The sequence below is a fragment of the Carassius carassius genome, unplaced genomic scaffold (assembly GCF_963082965.1).
Source record: "Carassius carassius unplaced genomic scaffold, fCarCar2.1 SCAFFOLD_58, whole genome shotgun sequence".
NCBI classification, from domain to species: Eukaryota; Metazoa; Chordata; class Actinopteri; order Cypriniformes; family Cyprinidae; genus Carassius; species Carassius carassius.
The window spans coordinates 424,153-445,523 of NW_026775030.1; the positions used below are offsets into that span (position 1 = coordinate 424,153).

Here is a 21,371-nt window from a genome sequence, read left to right on the forward strand (position 1 = left end):
TAAATAAAAACCTTGGATTGTTTTGGTTATTTTCAATGAGTTTGTGTATATGCTCTGCCCTAGCAGTTTTTAGAGCCTGTCTATAGCTGGACATACTGTTTTTCCATGCAATTCTAAAAACTTCCAAGTTAGTTTTTCTCCATTTGCGTTCAAGACTACGACTTTCTTGAGAGAGTGAGTATTACTGTTATACCATGGCACAGTATGTTTTTCTCTAACCTTTTTCAATTTGATGGAGGCAACAGCTTCTAATGTATTAGAGAAAATAGTGCCCATGTTGTCAGTAATTTCGTCTAATTCATGTGTATTTTTGGGTACAAATAGCAGTTGAGATAGATCAGGCAGGTTATTTGCGAATCTGTCTTTGGTGGCTGGAACAATAGTTCTGCCCAGACGGTAACGCTGAGACATATAGTTAATATCAGTTATACGCAGCATGCACGATACAAGGAAATGGTCTGTAATATCATCGCTTTGAGGTACAACATCTATAGCAGTAAGATCGATTCCATGTGATATAATTAGATCTAGTGTATGATTAAAACGATGAGTGGGCCCGGTGACATTTTGCTTGACTCCAAAGGAGTTTATTAGGTCAGTAAATGCAAGTCCTAATGTATCATTTGCATTATCAACGTGAATATTAAAATCTCCCATGATTAGCGCCTTATCAACTGTAACTAGAAGGTCTGAGAGGAAATCTGCAAATTCTTTTAGGAATTCTGTATACGGCTCTGGTGGTCTATACACAGTAGCCAGAGCAAGAGATACATTAGATTTCTTTTGCATGTCTGACAGTGTAACATTTAGCAGAAGTATTTCAAAAGAGTTAAACCTGTATCCTGTTTTCTGGGTAACATTGAGAATATCACTATATATTGTTGCAACACCTCCTCCACGACCAGTCTGACGGGGCTCATGCTTATAACAGTAGTTTGGTGGAGTAGACTCATTTAGACCAAAATAATCATTTGGTTTTAGCCAGGTTTCAGTCAAGCAGAGTACATCAAAACTATTATCTGTGATCATTTCATTTACAATAACTGCTTTGGGTGTGAGTGATCTAATATTTATGAGCCCAAACTTTAAAAACTGTTTTTGTTCATTTACTTTACATTTTTCTGGTTTAATTACGATAAGATTTTTTCTAGATCCTACATTATATTTTGACCTCACTATTCGAGGAACAGACACAGTCTTAATAGTTTTTACAGCGCAAGTACTTTTATCATTTAAGCGGGTGGAACAAAACTCATCATAATAGTTATTAGAGAATTGTCTTACTAGTCACATGGAGCGAAGTGTCCTGGAGATGTTGTCAGAGAGCAGCGCCGCTCCGACTCTGCTGGGGTGTAATCCATCAGCGCGAAACAGCCTAGGACGCTCCCAGAAAAGATTCCGGTTATTAACAAATAGCAGTTTCTGTTCTTTACACCATGACAACAACCATTCATTTAAAGCAAAAAGTCTACTGAACCTTTCGTGTCCTCGTCGATATGTGGGCAGTGGTCCTGACACGACGATCGTCGCCGCGGGTGTTGTGCTGCGGACCGTCTCGGTCAGGCTGCTGAAGTCCCTCTTCCCGTGGTGTCGTTAACCCCGGCATGAAGCAAGAACGCTCTGGGGCTCTCGTCGGCCTTCAGGATCGCGGGTATCTGCGCAGAAACCTCAAGAACACGAGCACCAGGCAAACAATGAGTGTGCACTTTACCTTCGGCTAACGTAGCACTTACGTGTCGGACGATGGAGTCTCCGATGATCACAGCGTCGCGTCCTGTCTCGTGGAGGGGAGCGAAGCGGTTCCGGATGGAGATCTCGAAGGCAGGAGGGGAGAAGTCGTCGCCCGGGACCCGGCTCGCGTCCTCCGCTGTGGATGCACCCAGGGTCCGTGGTGTCCCGGCGTCGCAGTGAAGGACATCTGGGTAGATCGCGTCCTGGGTGCACCGGGCCTGTGCAGAGAAACACACGGAGTAGACGTGGTGGGACTGTTAGCAGCACGCGGTATACTTACCCCGGACTTGTGAGCGTCAGCCCGGGATGATTCCAGCACGGCTCTCCGCTCTCTCAGCTGGGCCTGCCTCACCTCCAGGTCGCGAATCTGCTTTCCCATGGCCTCGAGCTGCACAGAGTGGAGACATTCATACAGTGAGTACAGCAGTGGTAATGTGTGTGAATAGAGTATTAGCAATGTAAGCGCAGTTAGCTGCAACCACGCCGCTGATGCTAACGGGCTAAAAGCTAATAGCGGACCCGGGAGATCAAAATAAAACTAGTGATAGCGAGGCGCTCTGATTGTTTTTGTTGCAGAATACAATAGAGGATATATTCACACGTTATATAAACGGAAACGATGATGTATAAAATTGATTTTTGAGTTAAAAATAGTCGATGAAAAGAATATAGTGACGGAGCTCAAACGCAGTACAGCCGCCAACAACAAACAGGGAGTCGGAATGTACACAAGAATGAAGGAAAAATGCTATGAGATTCAACTGAAGTGGATTACTGCTCATATTGGCATTGTGGGTAATGAGAGAGTGGACAAGTTAGCTAAACAAGCTGTTAAAAAAGAGAATATCGAAGTAAATATTAAGTTGTCAAAGTATGAAGGAAAGAGTGTAGTATGGAAAGAAGCCATTAGAAAATGGCAAAATCAGTGGGACAGGGAAACTAAAGGGAGACATTTGTATGCTATTCAAAATAAATTAGGGGTTGTGAAGAGTAGGGGAGGGAATAGAAAAGAAGAAATAGTTATGACAAGATTAAGGATAGGTCATAGTAATCTGAATAGCACATTACACATTATAAGAAAGCACCCAACTGGTTTTTGTGGTTGTTGTCAGGTTGCAGAAACTATAGAGCATGTGTTGTTGAGTTGCAAACAATATGAAGAACAGAGGAAAAATATGATGGAGGAGTTAGGAAAAGTTGGAATAATAGGGACAGGAATGAGGGAAATACTGCAAAGTGAGGAGAATGAACAAAGCAGAGGAAATATTTAATTTTATTTATCAAGAACAGGTCTGATGAGAAGAATATGATGTAAATGGGTATTAAAGGAAAATAAATCCGGAAGATGGCGGTAGTGCAACAATAATGGATGCAAGCTTCCGATAAACCCTAAAGAAGAAGAAGTGCATGTCAGAGCAAATGAGAATTGTGAGGTCAAAGGAACTGCCTGAAGAGCTCAGAGCCAGAATCGTGGCAAGTCACAGATCTACCCAAGGTTACAAAAACATTTCTGCTGCACTTAAGGTTCCTAAGAGCACAGTGGCCTCCATAATCCTTAAATGAAGACTTTTGGGACGACCAGAACCCTTCCTAGAGCTGGCCGTCCAGCCAAACTGAGCTATCAGGGGAGAAGAGCCTTGGTGAGAGAGGTAAAGAAGAACCCGAAGATCACTGTGGCTGAGCTCCAGAGATGCAGTCGGGAGATGGGAGAAAGTTGTAGAAAGTCCACCATCACTGCAGCCCTCCACCAGACGGGGTTTTATGGCAGAGTGACCCGACGGAAGCCTCTCCTCCGTGCAAGACCCATGAAAGCCCCCATGGAGTTTGCTAAAAAAACACCTGGAGGACTCTGGGACTGATGAGACCAAGATTGGTCTTATGGCCTTAATTCTAAGTGGTATGTGAGGAGAACACCAGGCACTGCTCATCACCTGTCCAATACAGTCCCAACAGTGAAGCATGGTGGTGGCAGCATCATGCTGTGGGGTGTTTTACAGCTGCAGGGACAGGACGACTGGTTGTAATCGAGGGAAAGATGAATGCAGCCAAGTACAGGGATAACCTGGACGAAAACCTTCTCCACAGTGATCAGGACCTCAGACTGGGCCGAAGGTTCACCTTCCAACAAGACAATGACCCTAAGCACACAGCTAAAATAACTGAGTGGCTTCACAACAACTCCGTGACTGTTCTTGAATGGCCCAGCCAGAGCCCTGACTTAAACCCAATTGAGCATCTCTGGAGAGACCTGAAAATGGCTTTCCACCAACGTTTACCATCCAACCTGACAGAACTGGAGAGGATCTGTGAGGATGAATGGCAGAGGATCCCCAAATCCAGGTGTGGGAAACTTGCATCTGCCCCCAAAAAGACTCATGGCTGTATAAGATCAAAAGGGTGCTTCTACTAAATACTGAGCAAAGGGTCTGAATACTTAGGACCATGTGATATTTAAGTTTTTCTTTTTTAATAAATGTGCAAAAATGTCTACAATTCTGTGTTTTCCTATCAATCTGGGGTGCTGTGTGTACACTGAGGGAAAAAAAGAACTTGGATGATTTTATCAAATGGCTGCAATATAACAAAGAGTGAAAATTTAAGGGGGTATGAATACTTTCCGTACCCACTGAATACTTGACTTCACGCTTGAAATTACGCTTGAGGGTGAATCTTTAGAGAAGAATTTAATCTTGCAATTCTGATTTATTTTTCCCTGAATTGTGAAATATAAACTTGTAATTCCATGAAATAATGTCAGAATTGTGAGTTTACAGTATAGCTGGCAATTCTGACTTTATTTCTGCAAGTTTATATCTAAAAAATGTCTGGTCGGACACACTTCCTAAGAAAGGCATTTTCTGAGTTTCTGAAAAGAATCAGAGATCAGCACGAAGGCTATCTGTGAGAAGCCACATAGTTTGAGAGTAGGTAGACTAAACTAGATAACAGAAGGACTAATGTATTGTTCTTATTTAAAAATTTCTGTTAATTAATACCTACAGTTACAGGAATATAGACATGAGTGATAAAGGTGATAAAGCCAACAAGTGTAACACTTTAATGGGAAAGGTTATCTTGTCTTCTAGTTTATGCTTACAGTCATGGCCAAAATTTTTAGCAGTGATAAATGTTGTGTTTTGCAAAGTTTGCTGCTTCATTGTTTGTAGATTATTTTTTCCATGTATCTATGGTATACTGAAAGCATATTATAAGAATGTAAGTTTTAAAGGCTTTTATTGGCAAAAATAAATAAACACACACACACACACACACATATACATACATATATATATATATATATATATATATATACACACACACAGTACAGACCAAAAGTTTGGACACACCTTCTCATTCAAAGAGTTTTCTTTATTTTCATGACTATGAAAATTGTAGATTCACACTGAAGGCATCAAAACTATGAATTAACACATGTGGAATTATATATGGAATTATATACATAACAAAAAAGTGTGAAACAACTGAATATGTCATATTGTAGGTTCTTCAAAGTAGCCACCTTTTGCTTTGATTACTGCTTTGCACACTCTTGGCATTCTCTTGATGAGCTTCAAGAGGTAGTCACCTGAAATGGTCTTCCAACAGTCTTGAAGGAGTTCCCCGAGAGATGCTTAGCACTTGTTGGCCCTTTTGCCTTCTGTCTGCGGTCCAGCTCACCCCTAAACCATCTGGATTGGGTTCAGGTCCGGTGACTGTGGAGGCCAGGTCATCTGGCGCAGCACCCCATCACTCTCCTTCTTGCTCAAATAGCCCTTGATGCCTTCAGTGTGACTCTACAATTTTCATAGTCATGAAAATAAAGAAAACTCTTTGAATGAGAAGGTGTGTCCAAACTTTTGGTCTGTACTGTATATATGAGTCAATATTCACAGTGTTGACCCTTGTTCATCATAACCTCTGCCATTCGCTCTGGCATGCTGGATGTTAGCTTATGGGCCAAATCATGACTGATGGCGATCCATTCTTGCATTATTAGTTCTTGGAGTTGATCACAATTTGTGGGCTTCTGCTTGTCCACTTGTCCTGCTTACACTCAGGCAGAAAGGGACGGATGAGGAGACGCTGTAGAATGCTATAACTTGACTTTATCTCCAGAGAATCAAGGGAAATAAAGAGATTCGTACCTGCGACCTTCGGGTTACAGGTCCAACTCTCTAACCATTAGGCCACAGCTGCTCCCACTACCCCCAGAGCTTGCTCCAGTGTCGGCTCCAGGCCCCGAGTTCAGCCCCGTAAGTTCCCCTAAGCTTTTTTTGGGGTGGGGGTGGGGGGGTGTAGTAGGAATCGGCCATTGGGGGTCCATGGCGGAGCAGGAGACCAGGGGGGCCATGGCAGAGCAGCCTCTACGGCTGGATCCCTACTAGACCCCCCCCCCCCCAAAAAAAAATACTTGGGGGAACTTGGGGGAACATACGGGGCTGAACTCGGGGCATGGAGCAGGCACTGGAGCGAGCTCTCTCCTTTGCCATAGCTCCTTGGTGGTGAAGTGCCACTAGAATAAAGTGGACACTGTGCCTTTCTTTAATCGTTGCCGTCCAGTTTGAGTTGATCAAATCTACTATCCATCTGTTATTGGATAGTATCCCATCTGGGAAGTCGTGGCCTAATGGTTAGAGAGTTGGACTCCCAATCGAAAGGTTGTGAGTTCGAGTCCCGGGCCGGCAGGAATTGTGTGTGGGGGGAGTGCATGTACAGTTCTCTCTCCACCTTCAATACCACGACTTAGGTGCCCTTGAGCAAGGCATCGAACCCCCAACTGCTCCCCGGGCGCCGCAGCATAAATGGCTGCCCACTGCTCCGGGTGTGTGCTCACAGTGTGTGTGTGTGTGTGTGTGTTCACTGCTCTGTGTGTGTGCATTTCGGATGGGTTAAATGCAGAGCACAAATTCTGAGTATGGGTCACCATACTTGGCTGAATGTCACTTCACTTTTATTAATAGACTATTATCGGTAATCACATTATAACTATCTTTGTTAAATAAATTTTGTAATTCCCCCACACACATCATAACTGTACCACATAGGAGAAAGTACACGCCAATAAAAAATATATTTAAAAAAAAATCAGTAAACCGATACAATGACGCTTCAACAATTTCATATGCAGAAAGCTATACTTTGTTCTCAAAATGAGCCTAAGATGCAAAATAGTAAACCTAAATACCTATAGTAAAGATCAATTTCCATGAGCACAAACATAAACAAAAGTTTTAAGTTTTAAGTTTAAAAGTTTAAAGAAAACGCTAAACATATTAGTTAAATACAGTTTAATTTATTATGTGCTATATTATGCAATAATGTCACGATTCTCTTTGAACAGTATTTTTATCTGGTTTAATATTTTTCATAGTGTGATTATTGGTAAATTATATTAAAATAAGTTAGAAAAAAAAAAACTTGTAAATAACTTACAAAAAAGTATTGTCCCCATATTCTAATATCAATTTATAGATAATAATAAGAATTAGATTACAGTGATGTTTTGACCAATGAACTAGCAAATGTTCCCGGTTAATATTTCAAAAATAAGGTCTCATTATCCTATTGCTGAATGTCTTTTATTATTTATTATTGCAGATCTCAGTTCAGCGGGCCCCATTCTTCCAGTTCCACAGTTCTGATCCAGATGCACTTCATCAGTGTGCGGTGCCCATGGCGGTGCCGTGACGTTACGTCCTGCGTGCGGCGCGGTGGGGCGTGGCCAGTGCGCGGTGACGTCAGAAAGGTCGTGGGTGAGAGGTGATCGGGACACATCTTGTTGTCTTTGTAAGAGTGGAGCTCGATCACGCAGCCGTGTCTTCCCTCTTCCCCGAATCCTCTCAAAACTCCCTCCCGAACCTCCCGGACCTCCCCCTCTCACCCTCCGGACCCTCGGACCCTCTCCCCTCCCGCAGCGCGCGTCAGGTGAGGCTTTACCACGGCTCTCGCGCTCATGAGTGCGAGGGGCCTGCAGGCCGCGGGCTAGCGCTAGCGCTCGAGCTAATCAGCCTCCGCGCTTCTCCTGCGATATAAGAGGATATTTCAGCGTTAAACACGGCAGTGCGTCGTTTAAACCGTTAAACAAACGCTGTGAACACAGCCCAAACCGATTTGTTTCGTTTAAAGCGCACTCCGCCGTCAGGACGCTCTGTTACGCAGCTAATAAACACACGAGCCAAAGCAGCTTTACCAGCGATTCAAGAGCCGATGTGTAACATGTCGTATATACATCAATAATGCGCTGATTTAAAACAATATTCATTCAAGTTGCAGGAATTAGCTTCATATTTATACGAGTGGCCTGCTGGGTAAAATGAATGTTTATAGTAAATATGAATACTGCTGATGAAAAAGTGACCAGCGCCAATGAATGGCATGTTTACACTCAGTCAGCGAGTTTTTATAAAGATTCACTCAAGTGTTCTCTGAGGGACAGTGTGGGTCTCCTGCATGCAGGTGACTGCTGTTGTGCTGTTTAGTGACCGTGTGTGTGTGTGTGTGTGTGTGTGTGTGTGTGTGTGTGTGTGTGTGTGTGTGTGTGTGTGTTGACAGGTTGATCATCCGTGACCAAAGATCTCGTCTCATTGATCATCATGGACTCTGGTGTGATTGAAGGAGGACTCAATGTCACGCTCACCATCAGACTGCTCATGCATGGCAAAGAGGTGGGCAGCATCATCGGAAAGGTGGGTTTGAAAGAGTGCTGCACACTAACAAAGTGTTTTATTACTTTGTTTCTGTCCTTAAGTACCTGAAGGCTAATCGACCCCAAAAATGAAATTTTTAATTACTCACCTTCAAGTAGTTCCAAAGTTCTCCTCACCCTCTGAGACGCAAGAACAGTTTGAGCTTTCCAACAATACTGTTGGATTTATTTACCATTTGATATTGATTTACTGTAAATGAAAATGTGATTTAGGTCAATTATTTGTGAAGTAAATGTGACCCTGGTGTCAGTTTTTTGGATTGATTTTCTTTCTGAATAAGCTTTCCATTGATGTCTGGTTTGTTAGGAGGACAGTATTTGAAAATCTGGAACCTGAGGGAGTTTTAAGGGAAGATAATGCAGCTGTCTCCATGTATTTTACTTCTCTTGCTTGTGCACTTGAATTCTCAGTCACATTAGTGTGTTGAAGTTTGATAGTGTAGTAAGATTTAACACATTTGATTCATGTGAAATGTCTGCAGTATTTATTTGTATTAGTGCTGAATATTGAGTAGTATGATTAGTGCTGGCTAGAATAAATTAACATGCTTCATCCATTGGTGCTTTAATTATTAAGTACATCAAAATTAAATGCTTTATGCTTTTGTTAAAGTAAAAAAGGAAATGAGAACTAATATATTTACTGGAGTAATTTCACATTTGTGTAATTCATTCATTACTGAAAACCGAGTATGCTTGGATCTTGAGATGTCAGGAATGGAAACCGTGCGAGCGATGGCACGTCAGAGGACGAACACTCTTCCTTCTCACATCCGACTTCCCCCGACTCGAAAGAATTGTAAAAGACGTCTGAAGGCTCATGTGTTATGTTCAGCTGTTCAGACTGCAGTGCGTTGAGGCATTTGTGTCTGTTTGTGCTGTTTTTGGTGTTTTATTTGAGGAATTATCTTCATTATTGTACAGCCCTTTGCTCAACGCTCTGATGTTTTAAATGTGCTTCATAAAGAAACTGATGTAGTGTCAGAGTCTGAATGACACAGTCTAGATGCTTTTATCATCTCACTTATGTGTGAGAGCCAATGTATGTTATTTAATTAAATAAGACTCACTACAGTTTAAAAATAAAATCAGGAAAATCAGCAACGGCTCAAATCATATTTTTTCATACGTTTTGGTCATGTTATTCGGATATTGATACCTTTTGAAAAGTTTTTTTTAATCAAGTTCCATAATTTTAGGAAAAATTATTTTTTTATTATTTTCCTATTTTATGTGTGTATATATATATATATATATATATATAAGTATTATTATTATTTTTTAATTCAGATATAAATAATTCATGCAGGCACTCTGCGCGGGCACCTGTGTGTACACATGCTCTTCACATTTAGTTGAATTAATCTTTTGTGTAAATGCATCATTTAACACCTTTATTTTTCAATTTTTTTCTGTTACCCATAGCACCACCTATTTGTTGACCTGATTTTCCATAGGAATGTGTAATATTGCGTTGTTTTTGTGTCTTGCAGAAAGGTGAATCGGTGAAGAAGATGCGAGAGGAGGTGAGCTGCGAGGCGTGTGGTTGTGATGAACGTTTCTTCATGTGTCAGTGATTGAGCCTCTCTAAAGCAGCCTGTTGTTCTCTGCAGAGCGGCGCTCGGATCAACATCTCTGAAGGGAACTGCCCCGAGCGCATCATCACCCTCGCAGGCCCCACCACTGCCATCTTCAAAGCCTTCTCCATGATCATCGAGAAACTGGAGGAGGTACACACCACTGTCACTCGCTGGGACGCTCTGTTTACTCCTTCACTGTAAGATCAGGAACATGTAGTCCAGTGAATGGAGTCGGCAGAAGCATTGTTCCTGGGGTGACCGTTTCAGGGTTCCTGCAGGACTTAAGAAGTCTTATTGTCTTTAGACCTCTCCAGAGTATTAAGATTTATTACATTTTAATTTAATATTGACATACAGTACAGACCAAAAGTTTGGAAACATTACTATTTTTAATGTTTTTGAAAGGTTTCTTCTGCTCATCAAGCCTGCATTTATTTATAATAATTTATTTTATTTATTTTTATAAGCTGAATTTTTAGGATCATTATCACATGATCCTTTAGAAATCATTCTAATATGAGGATTCATTATCAAAGTTGGAAACAGTTCTGCTGCTTAATATTTTTTCAGAACATGATACTTTTTTAGGATACTCTGATGAATAAAAAAAAAAGAAGCTATGTTTTTAAAATATAAATATTTTGTAATAACAATATACACTACTGGTCAGTAATTTGGGGTCAGTAATTTTTTCTTTCTTTTTTTTCAATAAAATCAATACTTTTATTCAGCAGGGATGTGTTAAATTGATAAAAAGTGATAGTAAAGAAAATATATTATTAGAATATATATTATTATAATTCTTTTTTTATTTCGAATAAATGCAGTTCTTTATTGATCAAATATATGAGACAGCAGAACTGTTTCCAACACTCATAATAAATCAGAATATTAGAATGATTTCTAAATGATCATGTGATCGACTGGATGTCATGTGACACTGAAGCTGGAGGAATGATGCTGAAAATTCAGCTTTGCATCACAGGAATAAATACTTTTTTTTAAAGTATATTCAAATAGAAAACTATTATTTTAAGTTGTAATAATATTTCACAATATTACTGTTTTTTCTGTATTTTTGATCAAATAAATGCAGGCTTGATGAGCAGAAGAAACTTCTTTCTTAAAAATAAAATATGGTTTACTTCTCATCTGTGTTAGAAGTACTGAGAACAGCATAATATACACAGACAATCCAAAATGTATTCGGACACCTTCAACATTTCTCACACTATCACAGTTTATTATGCTGTATTTTAGAAAATGGTAATACAATACACCATTAAAGAACTGTTCAACAAATTCATCTTATGTCATAACTTCGGTAGAAAGGGATGCAAAGAATTTGGCCGAAGAGCTGACAGCTGTTAAATTTAAGAACACAATTAAGATGATACCATCTTAATTTAGCTCAACCAATTACGCAGCAATGCTTCGTTTCGTTCAGTCTGTGGTGTAAATTAGCAATTAAAGAGAAAATACTTCGGGTCGGGTCAAATCAAATGTCTGAACGATTTTAGGTCCCACATTTTGATCACTTTTACTGGTAGTCTACTTTGAGGAATTACATAACTGAACTACAGTGTCCTGCATCCACTAGAATAAAAATATCAGTATCTGCTGTTTGACTGTCTGTGACACTGTGTGGTTTATTTCTAATGTTTAGTTTGATTTCTAAAAGAAGGTGAGCAGCTGTGGTGTCAGTGTGGTAAAGTGTGAATGTTGGTGTGCTCCAGGACATCAGCAGCTCCATGTCCAACAGCACGGCCACCTCCAAGCCCCCGGTCACGCTGAGGATCGTGGTGCCGGCCAGCCAGTGCGGATCGCTCATCGGCAAGGGCGGCTGCAAGATCAAGGAGATCAGGGAGGTGAGAGCGCAGGAAGTGAAGCGCTTTACTGTGTGTGTGGAGGCGGCTGTTCATCGGTGTTTCTGTGTGTAGTCGACAGGAGCTCAGGTCCAGGTGGCTGGAGACATGCTGCCTAACTCTACTGAGAGAGCCATCACGATCGCCGGGACCCCGCTGTCCATCATCGAGTGTGTCAAACAGATCTGTGTGGTCATGCTGGAGGTAAAACTTCACTCTGGCTGCTCTCCAGTGATGAGTGGTACATCGAAAACAGACTTCCTAGAAGTCCTTAAAAACTGCAAGTTCATACATGTTTTGACTGCCACATCTCAACATCCAATCATGAATGATGCATAGAACCAAGACCTGCCCCCTCTTTTGTTATTTTGTTACATTTTTTGCAAAAATGTGTTATTTGGTCAGTGTTGCCAAATCTATGGTTTTCACCAATTTTGGACTTGGGCTAATTTCACACTGCTGCCCCAAGCAGACTGTGCTTTAAAGCGAAATCAGCTTTCAACCCTGGAGCATGGTGTTGGAGGAAAAGCAATTGCGCCAGTTCTGGCTGTGATTAGGGTAGTTTTGATTACCAGTTGGGCCGGTTTTGTTACACAAACCTGGCAACCCTGCATTTGCTAAACCTTGTTTGCAAAAATGCAGACTTCAGCCATTCCTCTGGTGCTGAGAACCTGCACTAACATCCTTGTGTGTGAGGAGCTGAAGTGGTTCATAGAGCTAAAACATCTGATTAGATTGTTAGAAGTATTATTTGACCCATCATCCGTCTGTTCTCGTTTCAGTCGCCTCCCAAAGGTGTGACCATCCCTTACCGACCCAAACCCTCAGGATCGCCTGTCATTTTTGCAGGAGGACAGGTGAGTGTTTCAATGCCACCTGCAGCTGTAGTGTGTGTGTGATCGGTTTCATCTCAAACATGTGTTTTGCAGGCATATGCGGTGCAGGGACAACATGCCATTCCTCAGCCTGATGTAAGAGACGCTTCTGTGTTTTCTCAGTTCTCTGAACCCGTTCGAGCACTTCTGTGACGTCTCTTGACATGCTGTTTTCTGTCTCTGCAGCTCACTAAACTCCACCAGTTGGCGATGCAGCAGAGTCCGTTTCCTTTGGCCCCCAGCAGCCAAGGCTTCACTGGTAAATCCCTCTCTCAGAAACTATTGCTCTGCGTCTGCTCTTTTCATTGGCTGATGCAGTTGATTGTGTTTCTCTGCTCTGCAGCTGGTATGGACGCTACTGCACAGACAGGCTCTCATGAACTGACCATTCCTAATGATGTGAGTTTGCTGACCTTTCATTTTCGACACCCTTGTTACTCATTGTGTGGCTTGCCAAGCTTTAATTTGTGGCTCCCGTTACAGTTAATATAATGATATGATCAGAGGTGTAAAGTACTTGAGTAAATGTAACTAACTACTGTACTTTAGGATCTTTTCGGGTACTTTGTAGTTGGTACAGAGTACCAAAGATTTTAGCAACTTTTACTCTCTACTTCAATACACTATTGAGTGAGTATCTGTACTCTTTACTCCACTACATTTGATATTAGTAGCTGCGTTTACATGGACACTACTAATCCAATCGTAATAGGACTAGAAGCACAATCAGAATAATAAAGTCACATGTAAACACGTCAATCGGATTGAATTTCGATCTCAACTCAAATTTCGATCGGATTGTAAGGGGTGGTTTATCCCTTTTGTAATCCGAGCTAGAGGACATGGAAACACTTGATCGGCTTGAAAACTGAAACTAGAAAGTATCTTTCTGGTGACTAAAGTGTCATAAATAAGTGTCATTATATAACTCCCCTTTCACTCAGTGTATGTGAAGTGGAACACGACCATGTCCCACCCGTCCTCGTTTAAGACTCTCATCAACAGACGACTAGTTTTGAGTGCGGGAAGAGGCACTTTTACTACTATTTTTTGTTGCTAAAATAACATTAAGCAGCACAACAATTCATCTGCTGGTTGTTGCCTAATTAGGACCCGAAGTAGATCGATATAACGTGGGCTTTTTAAAACAGCAGCGGGAAACTGTATGTTCATGCAGTGTGCACATGTCAAGAGTAAATCCGGTCAGAAGCTTGTGACATGTAAACACGCACATCAGCCCGATCACTTTATTCAGCGTTCATGTGAACACTACGTTGGGGCCATCCTTAAAAATATTCTTGTTTGCCGTAACTAGGGATGGGCGTTTTCTGCAAATATCACATTCGAATATTTGAGCTCACAAAAAAAACGAATATTCGTTTATTTAAATTAAGTTTAATGAGACAGACGTTATTTTTCAGCAACATTTGTTTTCGTCATTTTGAACAAGCTTACACACAATAAGCTTGAACATTACACATCATGTTTTGTAGCTGAAAACCTTTAACAATGCGTGCAAACAAACAAAAGTACAGATTAAAAGCAAAATAAAAAGTGAAAAAAAGTGAACAAAGAAAAAACAAAGCAGCCTGCAGCAGTTAGGCTATTGTAGAACGTAGCCTACACTTAACTTAGAAACTTTTAAACTGTCAGCAAATCTTTTTTGCTTTTTTTCTATCGTTTTACATGTTCTTGTTAAGAAACACGGGCATGTAAACATGATCGGGGGAAAGTCGGCTCCTTAGTCTGTTAACAATAAGGCCGGCCGCGGAGAAAACGCGCTCTGACGGCACAGACGTTGGTGGGACTCACAAATAACGGTGTGCTAAACGAATACGTTTTGTGAAGCGCTTCGTGTTTTGGTTTCACCACTGAATGGGATCCTCATCTGGTGGAATACATGGCTCCAGCAAGAACTGTTCCTCGTCTCGGCTGGACTCTCTGTAATCATCGCTGGAGAACTGGCTCAGCCTTTTCCGACGAGTGGGCATTGCATCTTCTTCATCGTTGGTGACGCACCACTCGCATCAAGGAAAATGTTCTGATAATGTTCAAAAAAGTTTTTTTTTCTTACTTCTCTCGTGTTTTCATCAAGTAACCTGAGATGTTTGTGCCGAGGGTCTAGGGCAGACGCAAGAAGAGGAGTTTTCACTGCATTCTCCAAGTTAGCAGTGTTTATTCGTTGCTTGAGAGATGCCGCAACAATGTTCTTGGATCACTTTGTGATTCTCCACGGCATATTTGAAGTACTAGAAGACCGCAGTTCTTATGGGCCGTTCACATATCGCGTCTTTTGTGTGCTCAAGTTAGTTATTTCCAATGTAGGCGGGAGGTATGCGCGCTCATAATGGAAGTGCGACGCGCTCGTTCTTTCCAGGCGCATCCGCACCGCATCGAGTTAAAAACATCTCAACTTTTCAGAATGCCGCAAGCGCACCGCAGGTCATGTGACAAGAACTAACCAATCAGCTTCATCCTTTCCCGTAACAACGTTGAAAGCTCAGCCAAGATGAAGGAACAGCTGATCATAAATTTAGTAGCAGAGCTACTGCAAGCGATTTTTTTTTTTGTGCTGCAAATCCATTTACATTACATTTACATTTCCATTACATTTACAAATCCATTTATCCTTTGCTGAGATATCCGCGTCATCATGGAGAGAGCCCGTCACTGTTGCTTAGCAACGGCAGACGCATCAGCAGCGCTTCTGCCCGAGCGCTTTGGAGAAGGAGAATATGTGAACGGCCCCTTATTCATTCATAAATTATTTTTTGCTTGCATACATCTTCAAATATGCCTTGGAGAATCACAGAAAGTGACCAAATTAGGTTTTATTGTGAATTTGTTTTTTTTGTTTTGTTTTTTTTTTCAAAATTCGAATATCATTTTTATTTATCGAATAATTAGAGCAGAACGAATATTCGAATGTTCGACTATCCGTGCACACGACTTGCCGTTGTACATTTGTGTTAAGACCGACCAATTATTTTATTTTTTTTACTCCTCAAACAACTAATACAAAAGCAATAAAATAATATTAATTATATTTAAGTATTGTAAATATATAAATTGCCTAGGCCTACATACAAACGAATGCTTCGTCTCATACTCTCAGTCAGAGTCAACGGTTCGCGCTTGGTAATGATGGCTGCGGCTGCAGTAAACTAAATGTTCCCGGTCTCTGTTCAAAGTCATACGGGTTCGGGCACCATAATACATCTAAAACATTCATTAAAACAGCTCGACACCACTTTAACTCGGCACGAAGTTCTGGAAAAACTGTGCCCAGATCTTTTCCCATCCCTTCTCCTCTCTAGTCTAAAACCGTGACCGTGTCGACTGTCACTTTATGTTTTATTTGAACATGCGTCACACAGCAACTGCAGCTTCGGACAAACACGCATAACAGCAAATAATACTTCTGCACACTGTTTCTCTTTTTACAACAGAAATGTGAATTCTGCCGGTATTCAGACAGTCTCATGCATACAGATACAGATTTGGGCTAGAATCGCCAATGCTTTTTTTTTTTTTTGTTGAAATTTAATCGTAAACACAGCCATGTTGAAGCGTGCAGTAAATGTTTTGCATTATGACAGTCCACTCTGCTTATTGTTTTTCGAGAATGTTGCACTCCTGTTTGTCATTGTGCACGTAACTTCACGCCAATAAATCATCAGAAATATTGGTCTTTACCAATATATTGAATCTTTACATTCCTCCTGCCTGTTGTCCATGGATTTACCTATATTTGGTGTTATTTGCCGTATAAAACTTTAGACATGCAAAATCGATTTTACAATCGATTCAATGAACACTGGTCACTCAAATCAAACAGGATTTTTTTCACAAAAGTGAAAACCCAAGAAAGCAAAGTAAACGTTCTCTCATTTGTAGGTTGCATTGATACGTAGCAGTGGATGCAAGTAAAACAGTACCTCATTTTTTTTTCTCACCTGAAATTCATGCAATAAACATGTTTTTGACAAAGATTTAATTTTGTATATTTAGGTTACTGCTCGTGCACAAATCCAAATATTTCCATATGCGTGATGTATTTGAATGTTAATGTAATATTTATAATGTAAACTAGGTTTGTACTCTACACACATTTATAAATATATATGGAAAAGATCATCCTCTTCACATGAGCAAAATCATGCATGCCTTTATCAGGCATTACATGCAAGATGAATTGAAAATGACGTTCAACATTTTATGAAGATTGTTTCTTTCTGAAATCCAGTGATATAAAAACACCCATGTCCAGTTTGTGCTGTTTCAACATTCAGTGCTCATGTTTATTCAACGAAGTCAAAGCCTTTTGGAAAACCTTTTTGTGGTGGTCAGTTTTGATATTGTGTTGGCTCGCCCCAAATAAATCCGTGTATGGGAAACCCTGGTGAACTTATATTAGTAAGTAATAATTTTTCACAATGTTACTGTTTTTTTTCCTGACAGTTGATTGGCTGCATCATTGGTCGCCAAGGTGCCAAGATCAATGAGATTCGTCAGATGTCAGGGGCACAGATCAAGATCGCCAATCCAGTGGAGGGCTCGACCGACCGACAGGTCACCATCACCGGGTCACCCGCCAGCATCAGTCTGGCCGAGTACCTGATCAACGCACGGTAACTAGCCTGCTCCTTGTGCTCCCAAGTAGTGTTGTCAAAAGACCCGGTACTTCGGTACCAAGTCAGTTCTCACACGTGCAAAGAGAGAGAGAGAGCGGGAGTCTTACCACGCTGAATCGACACGCTACATGTAAACTATTCTTTGTTGTCTTCTCCTGTCAAAATAATGGAGTTCATTTAGAATTATTCATATTCATTTTCGAACAAGCAAAAGACATACCGGTTTCTCCGGTAGTGGGCGGAGCTAATGCGCAAATAGCAATTTCATTGGCTGGTGCTAATTTCTTACCGTCCCTGTTTTGATTTCAGCAAATCAGTTTGACCGAACGCAGACAACGTGATTAATATTCATGAACCCAGCAGCTCATCAATTCATAGTGCATTGTATATACATTAGTATGATAGTAGAATTAGTAGTAGTATTGTCTTTTAATAATAATTAATATGATCTCTTACTATTTTTTTTTTTTACAGAAACCCTCAATGACCAAAAATATCTTAAGCATCACCACCAGTCTTAAGTTCAGTTAAAATTACAAATATGCATTCATTAGGCCTAAAAGTTAATTTTTACATAAAGGCATTGTGCTAGAAATATTATCATTATTTAGTAAAATGTATGTGACACTGCTACTAATGTTGAAAAAAATTATAATACTTTATTTTTTAGAGAAATAAATCACAATATTTCTTCCATGTTTTAATTTTAATAGCAAATCCCCTTTATTTACCAAAAATAAAATGTGTTTAAATTTCATAAATTAAAAGACAAATTAAATTTGGGTGAAACTTGTTTACTGTTTTTCATAATTATATAACTTGTAGAAAAACTTTAAACACAATTGTAAATAAGTATAAAGAATGGCATTGGTTTTATTTTTAGTGCTAAAAAGTTATTTTTTTTTAATTAGCATATTTTTGTGTTTTGCTTTGGTACCGAAATTGGTACCGAGAACCGTGGATTTTCACTGGTATCGGTACCGAATACTGAAATTTTGGTACTGTGACAACACTAGTCCCAAGTAAAAAAGTGCACTTCCATCATGTATTTACAGTGCTCTGTTTCCGTGCACTCATTTTGTACTCAATTTACTAAAAGTGATTCGTTAGTACTTAAGATAAACTCTAAGTGTACTCAACTGTGCTATTTTAGGACACCATGAATGTGAAATAAATGCGCCTTTAACATACTATATATGTATTACTCTTAAACTCTGAGTTTGTTCATCACGCTTCATGCTACAGGCCACATAAATATACACATTTAACATTATACCTCTGTATTTAAAAAATGCATTTAGTCACCCATCAGCCTAACTAACTCCTCTCTCTCTACCGGGTCTATTACGCTCTGCATTAACTTCTAACTACATGAACAGCACTTTCACAATGATTCTCAAGTTTGTGCGCTACGCTACATCCTTTATTATTAAACGAAGTAATTAGAACAACGACGGTCTACAATAATCCACACTCTTATGAAATAGTGGGTTCACAGCGAATTATAACAGTAATATTGTGCTTTACGTGCACAATATTACTGTTATAATTCGCTTATTTTTTATTTCAAGCACTGTTGAAAGTGTACATATGATGTATCAATCGTACTCACAGGTTGCAGACTTAGCAGACTGTCTGCATTGGAGGATAGCTACCTTACAAACTGCAAAATAGATATTTTTCGAAAACCCATATGACCTGCACTTTAAGAAGTACTAAATAATCACCTTTAGTATATTAAATACAAGATTAGTGCACAAAAATAGAGCACTTTAATAAGTGCATCCTGGAAGTGCACTTTTTTCATGTATCTATATATTCTTTTACCTGGGCTGTATAGTAGGCTTCTAGTCCACTTGTCCATTTACTAGTTTTTGTCTCCGCTTGCTTGAAACCATTTGTGCACACATGTAAAGACAGCCATCTTCTTGTGATTTCAGACTCTCATCCGAGGCGACAGGAATGGCCGCTAACTGATGCTCTCCACCCCACCAGCCCTTTCTCCTCCATCACATTACGCTCTCTAAGTGCAAAAGAAAACCAAGTATTTTCAACCCCTCTTTTCCTTTCATCCACCCCAAGCTATGCTTCATGGATATACACAAGTATTTTATTTATTTATTTCATGAAAATGTTTTTAAAATCCCTTTGCGTACAGTTTTTAATGTCTATTTTCTTTGCCTATTTTGTCAGTTAACATAACCGTATGGAAGTGACAGTGGAGAAAGTGGAAAAATCTGAAAACGCATAAACGTTTTTGTTATCTCAGATTTTTCTTATAAAAACAGAAAAAAATAAAAAAGAGAGCAACTACAAATAATAGATTGACCGCTTTCCCTGTATCAAAGATTTATTTATTTTAATTTAACTCTAGGAATTGACTGATTTTAAAATCCTAGAAATGAGCTTTAGAGAATAAGCTCTGTTTTCTGCATCAGATCGATGTGAGTCTGAGCTGTTTCAGGTGACACCTTTTCTTTTTTTTTTTTGGGACGTATGATTTGTCATTCCTCAATATTTGTCTTTTTTTTTTCTTTCTTTCTTTATCCTGAAGTTGGAGATTTTGTTAGAGGGAGGGATGGGAGCTGCTGCAGTTTCTGCATTAATGACATTACTGGTATAATAATGAGTTGAAAATATTTTTAGAGAGAATATTTTTATTTTTTTTTGTTTAACCCTGTGGTGTAGAGCCCAGCCTGGAGGATTCCCAATCGACATTTATACGATGATGCGACTGAGTTACTGATCAATTACATGACTAGAAGGAACTTTCTAGAATTAACACTAGTTTCCTCTCTGCTCTGCTTGAGTAATAGTTATGTTCTCTATTTTATTATTATATTTTTGTTTTCTTTTTTCTTTTGTTTTCTTTTTTCTTGCAGGAGGAAGGAAAACCTAAAACCTTTTTGTGCACGTTTTCAAAATATTGTAGATTTGGAGTGCAGCTGGAATGAAGAATTAAACATGCAAAATTAAAACATGAAATGCTGAAACTATGGTATTGTGTGAGTTTATTTGTATTTTTTTTTTTTCAAATGTATACCCTCTTTACTAATGTGATTTATTTACAACCCGAATTCCGGAAAGGTTGGGACATTTTTTAAATTTTAATAAAATTAAATCTTAAGGAATTTAAAATCACATGAGCCAATATTGTATTCACAATAGAACATAGATAACGTAGCAAATGTTTAAACTGAGAAATTTTACACTTTTATCCACTTAATTAGCTCATTTAAAATTTAATGCCTGCTACAGGTCTCAAAAAAGTTGGCACGGGGGCAACAAATGGCTAAAAAAGCAAGCAGTTTTGAAAAGATTCAGCTGGGAGAACATCTAGTGATTAATTAAGTTAATTGATATCAGGTCTGTAACATGATTAGCTATAAAAGCTTTGTCTTAGAGAAGCAGAGTCTCTCAGAAGTAAAGATGGGCAGAGGCTCTCCAATCTGTGAAAGACTGCGTAAAAAAATTGTGGAAAACTTTAAAAACAATGTTCCTCAACGTCAAATTGCAAAGGCTTTGCAAATCTCATCATCTACAGTGCATAACATCATCAAAAGATTCAGAGAAACTGGAGAAATCTCTGTGCGTAAGGGACAAGGCCGGAGACCTTTATTGGATGCCCGTGGTTTTCGGGCTCTCAGACGACACTGCATCACTCATCGGCATGATTGTGTCAATGACATTACTAAATGGGCCCAGGAATACTTTCAGAAACCACTGTCGGTAAACACAATCCGCCGTGCCATCAGCAGATGCCAACTAAAGCTCTATCATGCAAAAAGGAAGCCATATGTGAACATGGTCCAGAAGCGCCGTCGTGTCCTGTGGGCCAAGGCTCATTTAAAATGGACTATTTCAAAGTGGAATAGTGTTTTATGGTCAGACGAGTCCAAATTTGACATTCTTGTTGGAAATCACGGACGCCGTGTCCTCCGGGCTAAAGAGGAGGGAGACCTTCCAGCATGTTATCAGCG

The 21,371-nt window shown here is 39.8% G+C and overlaps 1 protein-coding gene across 2 annotated transcripts; it reads left to right on the forward strand.

The window, feature by feature from the left end:
- The first annotated feature begins 7,467 nt into the window (after positions 1 to 7,467).
- pcbp2 (poly(rC) binding protein 2) lies at positions 7,468 to 20,387 on the forward strand. Of its 2 annotated transcripts, XM_059547016.1 has the most exons (12): positions 7,471 to 7,655; positions 8,284 to 8,417; positions 9,931 to 9,963; positions 10,051 to 10,167; positions 11,754 to 11,885; positions 11,958 to 12,086; positions 12,665 to 12,739; positions 12,812 to 12,853; positions 12,944 to 13,016; positions 13,101 to 13,156; positions 17,219 to 17,388; positions 19,332 to 20,387. In XM_059547016.1, exons 2-12 carry the CDS (start codon positions 8,325 to 8,327, stop codon positions 19,366 to 19,368), a joined length of 957 nt encoding a protein of 318 aa, XP_059402999.1. In that variant the 5' UTR covers positions 7,471 to 7,655; positions 8,284 to 8,324; the 3' UTR covers positions 19,369 to 20,387. The 2 variants fall into 2 exon arrangements, with proteins under 2 accessions (XP_059402998.1, XP_059402999.1); XM_059547015.1 differs by having other exon boundaries at positions 7,468 to 7,655; positions 12,944 to 13,156.
- Positions 20,388 to 21,371: the final 984 nt, after the last annotated feature.

Coding starts and splice junctions, on each gene's coding strand:
- pcbp2 (XM_059547015.1), top strand. CDS start 8,325: ATGGACTCTGGTGTGATTGAAGGAGGACTCAATGTCACGCTCACCATC. Junction 12,740..12,811: donor TCATTTTTGCAGGAGGACAG/GTGAGTGTTTCA, acceptor TGTGTTTTGCAG/GCATATGCGGTGCAGGGACA. Junction 17,389..19,331: donor GAGTACCTGATCAACGCACG/GTAACTAGCCTG, acceptor TTGTGATTTCAG/ACTCTCATCCGAGGCGACAG.